Genomic DNA, 13,714 nt, shown 5'->3' with positions numbered 1-13,714 from the left:
CTTCATAAAGCTTTGTATGGCCTAAAACAGGCACCAAGGCAATGGTTTGAAAAGCTTAAAGGTACTCTAATTCAACTTGGTTTTCATATCAGTAGGTGTGACAATTCTCTCTTCATTCTCATCAAATCAACATATAAATTGTTTGTTCTTGTGTATGTTGATGACATTATTGTCACTGGTTCATCTAAACCTCAAGTTATTAATATCATTGACAAGCTAAGTCACAATTTTGCTCTAATAAGACTAGGCCCTCTGGACTATTTTCTTGGCATAGAAGTCACTCATCTTCCTGATGGTTCTTTATTTCTCTCTCAAACCAAGTATGTCAAGGATCTTCTACAAAGGGCAAACATGCTATCTACTAAACCAAGTACAACACCTATGGGGACTTCTTGTAAACTAACCAAGTTTGGTTCAAGTTCTTTTGAAGATCCTAGCTTATACAGATCCATTGTTGGTGCCCTACAGTATGCCACAGTTACTAGGCCAGATCTTACTTTTAGTGTCAACAAAGTTTGTCAATTCATGAGCCAACCTCTTATTCAACACTGGATTGCAGTTAAAAGAATTCTAAGGTATCTACAAGGCTCTACTTCCTTTGGCCTACATATTAGGTCAGCTACTTCCTCCATGCCTCTCTCTGTTATGGCATGCTGTGATACAGACTGGGCTGCAGATCCTGATGATAGAAAGTCCATATCTGGAGCATGTGTATTCATTGGACCAAATATTGTCACTTGGTGGTCTAAGAAACAACAAACTGTCTCTAGGTCTAGCACAGAAGCAGAGTATAGGAGCCTAGCCCTTGCCACTCAAGAAGTTATCTGGATTGAGTCCCTATTTTCAGAACTTCGGTTCAAACATCAGACTCCCCTGATTTTGTGTGACAACTTAAGCACTGTGGCCATGGCACATAATCCTGTTCTTCACAATAGAACAAAGCACATAGAACTGGATTTGTTCTTTGTCAGAGACAGAATCCAGTCCAAGGCTCTTCAGGTGAAGCACATTCCCTCAGAACATCAAACTGCAGATGTTCTCACTAAACCACTATCAACAACAAAGTTCACTGCCATGAGGAAGTGTCTCAGAGTCATTGATGGTTTATCCCTAAAATAACTAGTAAACCAATGTATTTTTTTTAGAGAGATACATGGTTTCAGGGGGGGTATATTAGAATATAGGTTAGCCTTGCCTTTAATCAATCAAAGCTGTTTGTTAGCCTTGCCTTTAATCAATCAAAGCTGTTAAGCCTTGATGATGTGGCCTGTATTCTCTGAGTCCTCAGTTTCTATAAATAGAAATGAGGAGCTCTTATTGTGTAAGAAAAACAGAATAATAAAGTTCAAAACTAACTGAATAAAAGTTAGTTACTCTTCTCTCTCTATTTTTTATAACTGCCTAGTCTTCTTCTTCTATTTCTTTGATATCTTTACATGCTCCCACAAAGTCTATTGATAATAAGTAATAGTACGTGATAAGGCTATATCAGCTTTAACAGCTCAAAGAGTTAGTTTTGTCAACTGTCAAGCCTACTTGGTCCGAGGCCTGTTAAGAGCCGTCTCTGGCTCATGTAGTTATTTACTGTCATAAGTTAGTATGTTAGATAGTATTATTAATTTTTATTGGCCTGAATTTATTTACAAGTTAAAGGCTTGAATAAGCCCTGTTCTAACCATAGCCTTTGGTAAAATATGTTTCCAATTTCGTTAATAGCTTGGTTTTAGTAGTCCCCGGAATGTAGCCGAAGTTCTCTATCATATAATTGGTTATTTTAACGTGGTTTTCTTGATAAAAACAATTTCATATTTAGAATACTGAGGCATATTTTCATTTTCAGTTTTAAGAAGATGCCAATTGCTAAATCAAATAGATACTTGGTGCAGTATAAATTTTGTTGATGGAATTACTCATGGTGTGATTTCTCTGCAGAATGATTTGAAGGAACTCTGGTCCCTTTTAAATTTGCTTCTTCCTGAGGTTTTTGACAATAAGAAAGCCTTTAATGACTGGTTCTCAAAACCATTTCAAAAGGAATGTCCTACTCAAAATGCAGAGGATGATTGGCTTGAGACGGAGAAGAAAGTTATTATTATCCATAGACTTCATCAGATTCTTGAGCCTTTCATGCTCAGGCGTCGTGTCGAAGATGTTGAAGGCTCGCTTCCCCCGAAGGTATTATTCTATACCCTAACATGGTCACTTGCTCTTTATTTGGTGGCTCATTCCTAATATTGGTGTTGCATTGCAGGTCTCCATAGTTTTAAAATGTAAAATGTCTGCTGTCCAGAGTGCCATTTATGACTGGATTAAATCAACAGGCACCCTTCGTCTTGATCCTGAGGATGAGATGTGTAGGGTTCAAAAGAATCCAGTCTACCAGATGAAGCAATATAAAACTTTAAATAACAGATGTATGGAGCTTCGTAAAACTTGCAATCATCCATTGCTTAACTACCCATTCTTCAGTGACTTATCTAAAGAGTTCATTGTAAAGTCTTGCGGAAAATTGTGGATCTTGGATAGGATCCTCGTAAAACTTCAAAGAACTGGTCATCGAGTGCTACTGTTTAGTACCATGACAAAACTCCTTGACATCTTGGAAGAATACCTTCAGTGGCGAAGACTTGTGTTCAGAAGAATTGATGGCACAACTAGTTTGGAAGACCGTGAATCAGCTATAGTGGACTTCAATAGCCCTGATTCAGACTGTTTCATATTCTTGCTTAGCATCCGAGCTGCTGGGCGTGGTCTTAACCTTCAGTCTGCTGACACAGTTGTCATTTATGATCCTGATCCAAACCCTAAAAATGAGGAGCAGGCCGTTGCCAGAGCTCATCGCATTGGACAGAAACGAGAAGTCAAAGTTATCTACATGGAAGCAGTTGTTGACAAAATCTCTAGCCATCAGAAGGAGGATGAGCTGAGAAGTGGAGGCAGTGTTGATATGGAGGATGAACTTGCAGGCAAGGATCGTTACATAGGATCCATTGAGAGCCTCATAAGGAACAATATTCAACAGTATAAGATTGATATGGCTGATGAGGTTATCAATGCTGGACGCTTTGATCAAAGAACGACACATGAAGAGAGACGTTTGACTTTGGAGACGTTATTACATGATGAAGAGAGGTATCAAGAAAATGTCCATGATGTTCCCTCACTGCAGGAGGTAAATCGCATGATTGCTCGGAGTGAAGAGGAAGTTGAACTGTTTGATCAAATGGATGAAGAACTGGATTGGATTGAGGAGATGACACGGTTTGATCAGGTGCCGAAGTGGCTTCGAGCAAATACAAGAGAAGTGAATGCTGCTATTGCTGCTTCATCAAAAAGACCATCAAAGAATATTTTATCGGGTAGTACTGTTGGCGTCGAATCCAAAGAAGCTGGTTCTGAAAGGAGAAGGGGACGACCCAAGGCTAAAAAACATCCTAGTTATAAGGAGGTGGAGGATGACAATGGAGAATTTTCTGAAGCAAGCTCTGAGGAAAGAAACGGATATGCACATGAAGAGGGTGAAGTAGGAGAATTTGAAGACGACGGGTATAGTAGGGCTGATGGAGCTCAGCCCATTTATAAAGATCAACTGGGAGATGATCTGCTATGCGATGCTGGATACGAATTTCCGCGATCTTCAGAAAGTGCTAAAAATAATCAGATGGTTGAAGAAGCTGGCACCTCAGGATCATCCTCGGACAGTCAAAGATTGGCACAGACAGTATCACCATCTGTTTCCTCTCAAAAATTTGGTTCCCTATCTGCGTTAGATGCCAGGCCAAGTTCCGCTTCGAAAAGGATGGTACAAGGCCTTGCTCTATATTTTATTCTTTTGTTTTAGGTGGTGGTCTTGTTCTATCTCATTCTGATTAAATATCTTTTGATATTTTTGCCAGTCAGGTGAGTTAGAGGAAGGGGAAATTGCTGTATCGGGTGATTCTCAGATGGACCATCAGCAGTCTGGAAGTTGGATTCATGATCGTGATGAAGGTGAGGATGAACAAGTTTTGCAGAAACCGAAGATTAAACGTAAACGTAGTCTTCGTAGTCGACCCCGCTATACTACTGAAAGGTCTGAAGAAAAGTCTACCAATGAGATGGCATCTCATTTAGCAGTCCAAGCACACCATAAATATCAAGCGCAACTCAGGACTGGCCTAGAATCAAAATCTTTTTTTGATTCCAATCCTAGCAAGCATGACCAAAACCCATCATCAGTAAAAAATAAGCGAACTTTACCTTTAAGGAGAGTAGCTAACACATCCAAATTACATGGCTCCCCAAAGTCTAGTCGTTTGAATACTGTTTCTGCTCATTCAGAGGATGGTGGTGAACATTCCAGAGAAAGATTGGACGGGAAGCCTATCAATTCAAGTGGATCTTCAGCCCATGGCACTAAGACGGCTGAAATCATCCAGAGAAAGGTATGCATTATTAATTGTTTTATAATGTGTCTTTGACTACATTGACGCTCGTGTGTGTATTCCTGGGTGTTGCGGATCTTATTCCTTTATTCATTTCCTTTTTTTGCTTAAACATTCTTGACTATATTGATTATGATATCCACTTCCTTTCAATGTTAAATAATGTCAATGTGAAATTTTCACTTTACCATTAGTTATCTTCCTGCTCATGTTCTGTTAGTATTTTACATCATACAACTTCTGCACTTGCAGTGCAAAAATGTAATTGGCAAGCTCCAAAGGAGAATAGACAAGGAAGGTCATCAAATTGTACCTCTGTTAACGGATTTGTGGAAGAAGGTTGAGAATTCTGGGTACAGTGGTGGATCCGGGAACAGCCTGTTGGATTTACGAAAGATTGACCAGCGGATTGATAGATTGGAGTATAGTGGAGCAACGGAGCTTGTATTTGACGTGCAGTTCATGTTAAAGAGTGCAATGCATTTTTATGGTTTTTCACATGAGGTAAGGTTTCTTATCTTCATCAGTGTATAAAATGATTCAACTTTTTTGGCTTTTGGTGTAAGCTGTTGCACTAATTTGTTGCATTTGTACTCTCTTGTGATTGAAATTAATCATTTTCCAAACAAGCATTTGGGAACTTTTAAAAACTAGATATGAAAGTATGGCGGATCAAGTTTTCAAATATAATGTGCTTGGTAGTTGCCTAATTTTTTAGAAACCATTTCCCACCTGAACCTTTTTAAGATAAAACTAGTTCTTTTAAAAAAAAACATTTCAAAGTTGGTTTTTGTCTTAGTCCAACTTTTTGTTATACATTTTGTTGTTAATATATCAATTTTTATGCTCTATTCTTCTCTCGTCTTGCAATATTTAGATATAATTTTTGAATTTGGCTCTAAATCCTGTAATTTTATATGAGTGTGAGCCTTGGTGCAACAATGAAGTTTGCTACTTAGTAACCAAGAGGTCACGAGTTCAAATCCTAGATACAGTCTTTCCGCTTGTAGGGAAAGGCTCCATACATCTACCCTCCTCATACCACTAGGTGGGAGCCTAGTGCATCAGACCAATTTTTTGGCTATAATTTTATCTTGAACAGTTCTTGCTGAACCAGCTTGGAAGGTTAGCGATCTACCCCCATAAAAGACGAAACACTTTTTTTGTTTCTTTTGAAGGAAAGATGTATGATCTTGATTTATTATGCCAAAATCATGTTTGGATCCTTTACTGAAATCAATTCCAAACACATGCATAGTACTTGGTAGACATGTAACTTTTTGAAGCCTTATTTTATTTTTTATGGATTATATCCTATCATAACTGTATTTTACAGGTGTTTTTTCATTTTACCTTGTAGAATCTTTTCATTACTATTCAAATACTGTCTGAAATTCATCCCAAAGAGTTTTTGTTTAACTTTTGATTTTTATGGCTACCATATTCTGTTACACTTTCGTATCATTAAAGTCGAAGTTCTTGATTTGTACCTGATCACTACTTTGAAGTGATTTCAAGTTTTCTTCCAAATGGAATGGGTTGTATATCTTGTACTACCTGTATTTCAAATTTGCTGTTTATGTATATAATGAAATGAAAATGTTTAATGTGATATCTAATAATTCCTATTAGAATTTACTATAACAAATATTGTGAGTTCTAAAGTTCTCATAAAGTACCATTGTTTTCAGATAAGATCTGAAGCAAGGAAGGTTCATGATCTATTTTTCGATATCTTGAAAATCGCATTTCCTGATACGGACTTCCAAGATGCGAGAATTGCACTTTCTTTCTCTTCCCAAGTTCCTGCTGGTACTGTAACATCCCCTAGGCCGGTGGCCGGTGGCCAAAGCAAGAGACACAGGATGATAAACGAGGCCGAAACTGATCCTCCATACCCGCCACATAAGTCAATGCCTCGCGGATCAGCTTCCAGCAGCGAAAACACCAGGATCAAAGTCCATGCTGCACAGAAAGAATCAAGACCCGGAAATAGCACCAGGGAGCAACACCAGCAGGCTGATTCTCCAAAGCTGACTCATCCAGGTGAACTGGTAATCTGCAAGAAGAGAAGAAATGATAGGGATAAATCAATTGTGAAGCCTAGGACTGGTCCTGTTTCACCACCTCTCATTGGTCCTTCTATAAGAAGTCCAGGGTCAAGTTCAGCCCCTAAGGATGCTAGAATTGCTCAGCAGAATCTACATTCACAAGGATGGGTTGGTCACTTATCTCAACAAGCAAGTGGGTCCGGTGGTGGCTCAGTTGGATGGGCTAACCCTGTAAAGAGGCTAAGGACAGATACTGGGAAGAGGAGACCAAGTCATAAGTAGATTTGTCAATGATGTTATATAATGTTGGATATATTTCTCTACTAGTTTCAAGAAGAGTTTTAGTGATCTTTACTCTTCATAGTTTCCATAATACAGTTAAATATAGATTTAGGCCCTGAATTGTATTTTACATCTACCTTAAACCGGTTAAAATGCAAGTCATTTCTGCAATTTTCTTTTTTGTTTGGTATCTGTCTAACATTTCCAACTTCACCTCTCTAAAATATAAGGGTAAGGTGTGTGTATATATGATATTTATTTTAGTTCTTTAAAAGAATGTAGTCTTGCCTATTATATACTAATTTTCTAAAGTCCTTACATGTAAGGTATCTAAGGAAGATTTCCAAGAAAGTGGTCCTAAAGTCCTTACATGTAAGGGATCAAAATAGAACTTATGATGAAAGAAATATGCATAGGGAAATGAATACAACAAATTGGACAAGTGAAGAATACAAAGGATGATGAAGGTGAATTCTTGTTTGTTGAACAAGATGAAAGAATTACCATCACAAGCTATTCAATGAGTGTTCATTGCATTATGATATACTAAATTAGAAGATAAAAACTATACCTTTTATTATAGAATTTGTAAGCCTGAGATAAAAGAAGTATTCAAGAGGAGGGATAATGGCAAAATATTTGAACAACTAATTTGACTATTAAGGTTTGGAAGGTATTGGAAAGCATGAAATAAGTTGGCTCACAACTATTTAATGAGAATATGAGGTCTAAGAAAATGTTTGAAGAGAAAAATAAAAGCATCTCAATCCTTATATATAATGACAAGAGATACAAAATAGTTTAAATGGCAGATGAATAAACTTACCAGCCATACTATAAAGCTGCTAGAAAAGATAATTGAGCAAAGATTGCACAAAAGATGTGTTACTAAAAACGGAACAAAATAGATTTATATTTTTTTTTATTGAAAGAAATATTATGGAAAGCCCCTATAGAAAAAAATGAGATTTTATTATGGGATCATGACTAGTGTGAGAATATCCATGGGATGGTTCCACGATGCATGTTTCCTACTGAAAATGTTGTTCTAGTCAGAGGGTCGAGAGAAAAAATAATTAATAAACTACAAATATTGAGAGAAACTTCAAAAACAAGTGGCTTTCCTCAAGCCAAAGTATAATGAAGTACATGAATAGGCACATAAATCCATATTTAGAGGGGTCATGTAAGATTTTATAACTACAGGAGTACACCGAGGTCAATGTTGACCTCAGATGTGTTTACAAGCATATTCATGGGGTGGTTCCACAATGCATGTTTTTGATGATGACATTGTCCTAGTCAGAGATCGAGAGATAAAGTAATTAAAAGATAACAAATATCGAGATAAACTTTCGAAACATATTAATTTCCTCTAAGCCAAAGTAAAATGAAGAACATGGATTGTACCCCAGTGTTTTGAGAACCGGGTCATACTAGACGGTCCGATTGGTTTGACCGCTGATCGGACTTGAAAACAACTTTGGTTTGTAGTCTTAACCGAATAAGAGTTTGATCACTTTGAACTGAATTTTTTTCGGTCCGACCATGTTAAACCCGATTAAACGGAAATAATCCGGGAAGTAATCCGGACGGTTTACTAGAAAAAACAGAACACTGCTCTAATATTTTGTTTTACTCCAATCCAAAAAATATTGAGAGGTGTTATTTCATTATAATTATACATATTTATTAATCATATAACATTTTACATTTATATATAAATATATATATTTATTGATAAAATTATTAATTATATATGAAATCATTCGATCCGATCAGACGGTTTAATTGTCTCAACCAGTTAAACTTCATACGAGACTTCTTCTAGTTTGACGTCCGACTCGGGTTTTACAACATTAATTATACCTTTAGAAATAGGCATGCAAATCCAAGCAAGGTGGACGAAATGGAGAAGAATGTAATATGTGATTGAAATGTGTTATTTAAATTTTAGGACAAATTTACTGCACAACTATAAAATATGTGATGTTGTATGAAACTAAATATTGAATAATAAAATGTTAAGAGGAGAATAAAGTCATTGTAACATAAATAAGAATATTTAGTTTGATGAATGGACATATTAGGCATGACGTTATTATAAATGAACACACCTGGAAGAAAGTTAAAGTATACACAAGTGTGAAGAATACCAATACAAGCTTGAGTGAAAATTTTGCATCATATGGATTACACTTCTAGTATTAGAGACCGAGAAAAGCTATAAACAAAAACTATTAAAAAGCATGTGATCATCAACAATTTTTCAATAAACGTTCCACCTAATAGAAATACAGCTAGTTTGATGTTGTACTCTTATATTATAGTACCCAAAGATAATAGCCATTCAAACTTATGAAGAGAGAAAAAAAAATGATAGTGTTAATGTGTAGATAGTTTTACGTTTATGAAGTTTATTCTAAAGTTTTGATTAGCAAATGAATGTTGCCATGGTTGAGCAATTAGTATGGATGCCTTTAATTACCATTACAATTGTGAATAGTGTTGACAATAATGTTAGGTTGGATGAAGAATTACCAAATATTAGTAACATATTTTAAGTTCTGATTTTTTTTTCATATTACAAAGGGTATATTTTTACCTTTTTAGCTAAAGAATTAATTTTTTTTGAAATTTGTGGCTGTTATTTTTAACAAATATTACTCCAAAAGAGTCGAATCATCAACATTAGGATTCCGTAGGGTCTTACACTATTAAATCAACGTTTTGTTGGTATTTTAGGTTGTGACGGTTACCTTGCATTTGCTACTTATTTTGGAAATTAATTATTAATTAGTTATGGTTTGTGATATGAGCTGTGGTGGTGTAAAATACATCTTTGTTAGGTTATATATAGATATAAATGTATTTAAGTTTTTTGATATCATTATTTAAAACTAAATTTTAATTAAAATTTAAATATTATTAAAATTTTATTGATTATCTATACCGGTATATGGTTTTAGTCTTCTCAACTTCAACAGTAAGATTTTCTAACTCTAAATTCGGTAATGAGTTTGAAACTTCTTGACATCCTAAACATTGAAGAACGGAAAAGAATTAAGTAATCAAGAAAAAATATATTAAACATCCACTGTTAGAAAAGTAGTGTGAGAAAATAATTATACATTACAACAGTAAAAGTTATATATATTATCAACATATCATCAATCATTTATATATTAAATTAACTATTAAATGAAATTAATATATATAAATAATTTATAATATATAAAAAAGTGTACCTAAATTATGCAGATATTAGACTAAATTAATATTGCTACGTGTGAGAGAATGAAGTAAAAATGTCAGTAAAGTTCCTTCTGAAAATGGAAGCAATTAGTTATATTGTTATAAAGAATATTCTTTCTATGATTTTGAAGAGTCTATTACCATGTTTGAATTATTATATATGATAAAAATAAAAATTGAACAGTACTAATTTTAACTTATTTTTTAATAAAAAAACTATAATTCCCATTTCCTATTATAATGGTGGATTGTTTAGTATTGAAATCATTTATTTATGAATCTTATTGACATTAACCACACATGATTATTCCACAAAATTATCCTACTATGCTGACAGCTTATTAATCCAATGAGGAAATCAATGGTACATCATTTACATCAATAGACTAAACTAACAAGAGGTAGAGGAATTTCCCCTTACCAAAAATCAACTTCATACATGCAATGAATTGAATCATGAATTATAAGGCTATGGGTCTGGCTTATCAACCACATCTTCATCATTAGTACTATCATTTTCATCTTCAGTTACTTCTTCATCAGTTGATTTCTTTTCTGGCTCAATTCCTATGTCTGAAGGCTTAGCATACCTTTCACAGTACTCTGAAATTTGGAGTTAAGAACATGTACGTAAGTAAGTAAGTGCTTCTGAATTATAACAAAAAATGGAGATATTTTCTCTACAGCAACAATGCAAGTATATACTACCTTTAACCCTTAGTTCATAAGTAGTTCTATCATTTATCATTACAGCTGCAGCTTCTGGATTGAGGGGATCTAATTCATTGGGATACAGAAGAAGTTGTGGCAGAAACATCTCAAATACATTCACAAGATCTGGAAGAACAATCCATATATGAACCAAAAATGTTAGAATGGAAAACTTTAACAAAACCATAAAATTTCTCAGAAAAATTAAACAATGATCATTACCAAACATGGGACTCCAGGTTTTATTGATAACATCCAGACAAACTGATCCTGTACTGAAATTATTGTAATCCAAGATGATCAGAACATAAACTTACTTATTCTTAAAATTAACACAAGAAGTTTATAACAAACAGTTTCAGAGATTCTTACGCTTCATCAACATTTGGGTGATAGATCTTATTGATAAATCCAATGGAAGGAGACTTATAAGGATACTCATCTGGAAGTTCAACTCTCACTTTCCACACACCTCCTTGATAAAGACCTGCAATGAGGATAGCAGAACAAGATTGGAAACAGAAAAGTGAACAGAACCATAGTAAACAAACAGAAAATCTGATACAGTTGAATTGCAGCATGATGAGGCCTAAATGCCACCGGATAAAGTTGCATTGCAGCTCGATACAACCCCATCACTGTCATTCCAAAGAAAGAAATAAATGCAAATGAAAACTTACTGTCTTTGGGTCCATGGAATTGGACATGAAACTCTTTCATTCCATCATTAATCATCTCCACGTTGTAATCATTCATCAACCTAGAAAAAATAAATTAAAATTAAAAAAGAAAGAATGAAAAGCAGAAACCAGAGTCAAACTAAGATACCCAAATAGAAAAAGATTAAAAAATGAATGAAAATAAAAAGAAAGAAGATTCAACAGTTTCATGACATCTGTCTCTCGCCGCTTGCTTGGTCCAGACATTTTTCTTTATTGCTTTTCCTTCTCTTTACTAATCAATTCAGAGAAAGACAAAGAAGAGTTTGTTTGAATTTGAGAAGAAGAGAATGAAGAAGTTGCTTGTGAAACTGAAATAACCAAATATTGTTTCTGACTGATATCAGCAAAACTAGTGTGTTTATATATTCATCATTATGCTCATGCCATGCACTTCAAAGATTCATTCATTGTAATTCCCCATGCTACCCTTTTCTTCCTTCTGGTTTAGGCACGTGTGTAATTAAACTCTAGTATAATGTGGGCTTTATCTCTCTTCAATATTATTTGGTTTTTTGTTTTAATGTACTCATTTAACAACTGACATTATAATATTTATACACTGAAACCATAAATATTAAAGACAGTAAATACATTGTTTTGTCATTTATTTATATTACTTATATTTAAGATTGTCAATGATAATCGAAAATGAATGAAAATAATGTAATGACAATATAAAATACTGTTACATTATTAATAAAAACATATTTTTCTCTTCTTTTTAAAGCCTAAATGAACACCCTCTTAATTAAAATTATAAAAAGTGGGTTTCATAGGAAAAAGACGGTTGAAAAGCTACAAATAAATTTGGAGCTTGTTTAAAAAAGAAGTATACAATTATTTTGAATTCAATCACATTTTTCTATATCATTCATGCATAATTAATTAGCAAATAAATATTTTTAATATGAGTAAATAACTGCATATCAATTTTTGTAATTTATCATATAACAATAAAAATAATTTTTCACAATAAGATTATATCTTAAAATCAGTGTTGTGAGAACCGGATCAGACTTGACGGTTCGACTAATCTGATCGCTGACTAGACTTGAAAATGACTTTGGTTTGCAGTCTTAACCGAATGAGAGTTGGAAATCTTTGAACCGGAAAAATTTCAGTCCGACCGTGTTAAACCCGATTAAACCGGTTAACCCGGGAAGTAAACTGAACGGTTCACTTAAAAAAATGAAACACTACTCTAATATTTTATTTTATTACGATCCAAAAAAGATGAAGATGTTATTTCTTCAATATAATTATACATAATTATTAATTATATAAAGTTTTACATTTATAGATTTATATATAACTCTATATTTATAGATAAAAATTATTAATTATGTATGAAATCATCCGGTCAGATAATATGATTTAACTGTTTGAACCGGTTAAACCTAATACGGGACCTCTTTTGATGTCCGACTCAGGTTTCACAACATTGTTTAAAACTAATTTTCATAAATAAATATAATTATAGACCTAACTTTTTTTATAATTAACTAGTAGAGGGTCTACCACATTCCTATTGAAAATGATTGAAAGTGTGAAGTCATTCATGCATATGTCTCAATGCATTGTAAATATAAAATGTCTCATGAGAATGTATACATTAAAGGTTTATTATAATAAAATTTCGTTATAATTTCAGCACAATCTTTAATTAGACGTTCAATATGTGACTGTTAGAATCCATAACCTAATAATAGAAATTTGGTGAATAAACATCATTTCTGATAATTTAGTGTCTTTATCCAGTTAGAAAACAACTCTTTTTTAAAAAGAGATTTTATAAAAATATAAACTATCATCTTTGGGTTGGGCTCCTTACCAAACTCATATTATGATATGCGATACCTAAAAAAATGTAAAGATTTAGATTATCTTTAATTTTCTTAAGTAATCAAATAAAAAATTATAAAAATATTTCCTCTACTTTTTTTATATTACTTGTTGGAACTTAATAACTCGGAACATAAAAATATGATTTTTTTGGAATATTAAATCTTTGTTCAAATTTAGTACCCATTCCCACTATGGCCAAAAGCAAAGATGAGGACTACAAATGTATAGAATTTGGTACCCATTCTCAATGCATCTTTATGGATAGACTTCATTAATTCACATTAAATACCTAAATTGTAAATGATAAAGGCCAGACTACCAAATAAAAATACAGAAAAAGCAAAGAAAAATTGGAAAGTTATGTTATTTGCAATTCAATTCAATTCTAAAATTTCTATCATATGAAAAAATCTATTACCTATAT

General features: G+C 33.6%; 2 protein-coding genes across 4 annotated transcripts in view; one reads left to right on the top strand and one right to left on the bottom strand.

Moving 5' to 3' along the window:
* The window catches only part of LOC109339910 (ATP-dependent helicase BRM-like), a 17,384-nt gene extending 10,428 nt beyond the window's left edge, over positions 1–6,956 (top strand). For 2 of the 3 annotated variants that reach the window (XM_019577439.1, XM_019577438.1), the window contains 5 exons: positions 1,933–2,175; positions 2,252–3,802; positions 3,897–4,424; positions 4,677–4,928; positions 6,116–6,956. In XM_019577439.1, the coding sequence (XP_019432984.1) occupies positions 1,933–2,175; positions 2,252–3,802; positions 3,897–4,424; positions 4,677–4,928; positions 6,116–6,757 (3,216 nt within the window). In that variant the 3' untranslated portion in view covers positions 6,758–6,956. Of the gene's footprint in view, positions 1–1,932; positions 2,176–2,251; positions 3,803–3,896; positions 4,425–4,676; positions 4,934–6,115 lie in introns of all 3 variants that reach the window. The other variant, XM_019577440.1, reaches the window with a different exon arrangement.
* Positions 6,957–10,296: 3,340 nt separating this feature from the next.
* Positions 10,297–11,792, bottom strand: LOC109339905 (ubiquitin-conjugating enzyme E2 4-like). The gene is made up of 6 exons (XM_019577435.1): positions 11,606–11,792; positions 11,404–11,483; positions 11,096–11,210; positions 10,946–10,998; positions 10,721–10,849; positions 10,297–10,615 (listed from the first exon to the last, which is right to left on the bottom strand). The coding sequence occupies exons 1-6, from the start codon at positions 11,647–11,649 to the stop codon at positions 10,482–10,484; spliced, it is 555 nt and encodes a 184-aa protein (XP_019432980.1). The 5' UTR covers positions 11,650–11,792; the 3' UTR covers positions 10,297–10,481.
* Between the last annotated feature and the right edge of the window lie 1,922 nt (positions 11,793–13,714).

Source organism: Lupinus angustifolius, unplaced genomic scaffold (genome assembly GCF_001865875.1).
Source record: "Lupinus angustifolius cultivar Tanjil unplaced genomic scaffold, LupAngTanjil_v1.0 Scaffold_120_19, whole genome shotgun sequence".
NCBI lineage: Eukaryota > Viridiplantae > Streptophyta > Magnoliopsida > Fabales > Fabaceae > Lupinus > Lupinus angustifolius.
The sequence above is the reverse complement of the archived record's forward strand: the minus strand, read 5'-3'. Positions and strand labels throughout refer to the sequence as shown.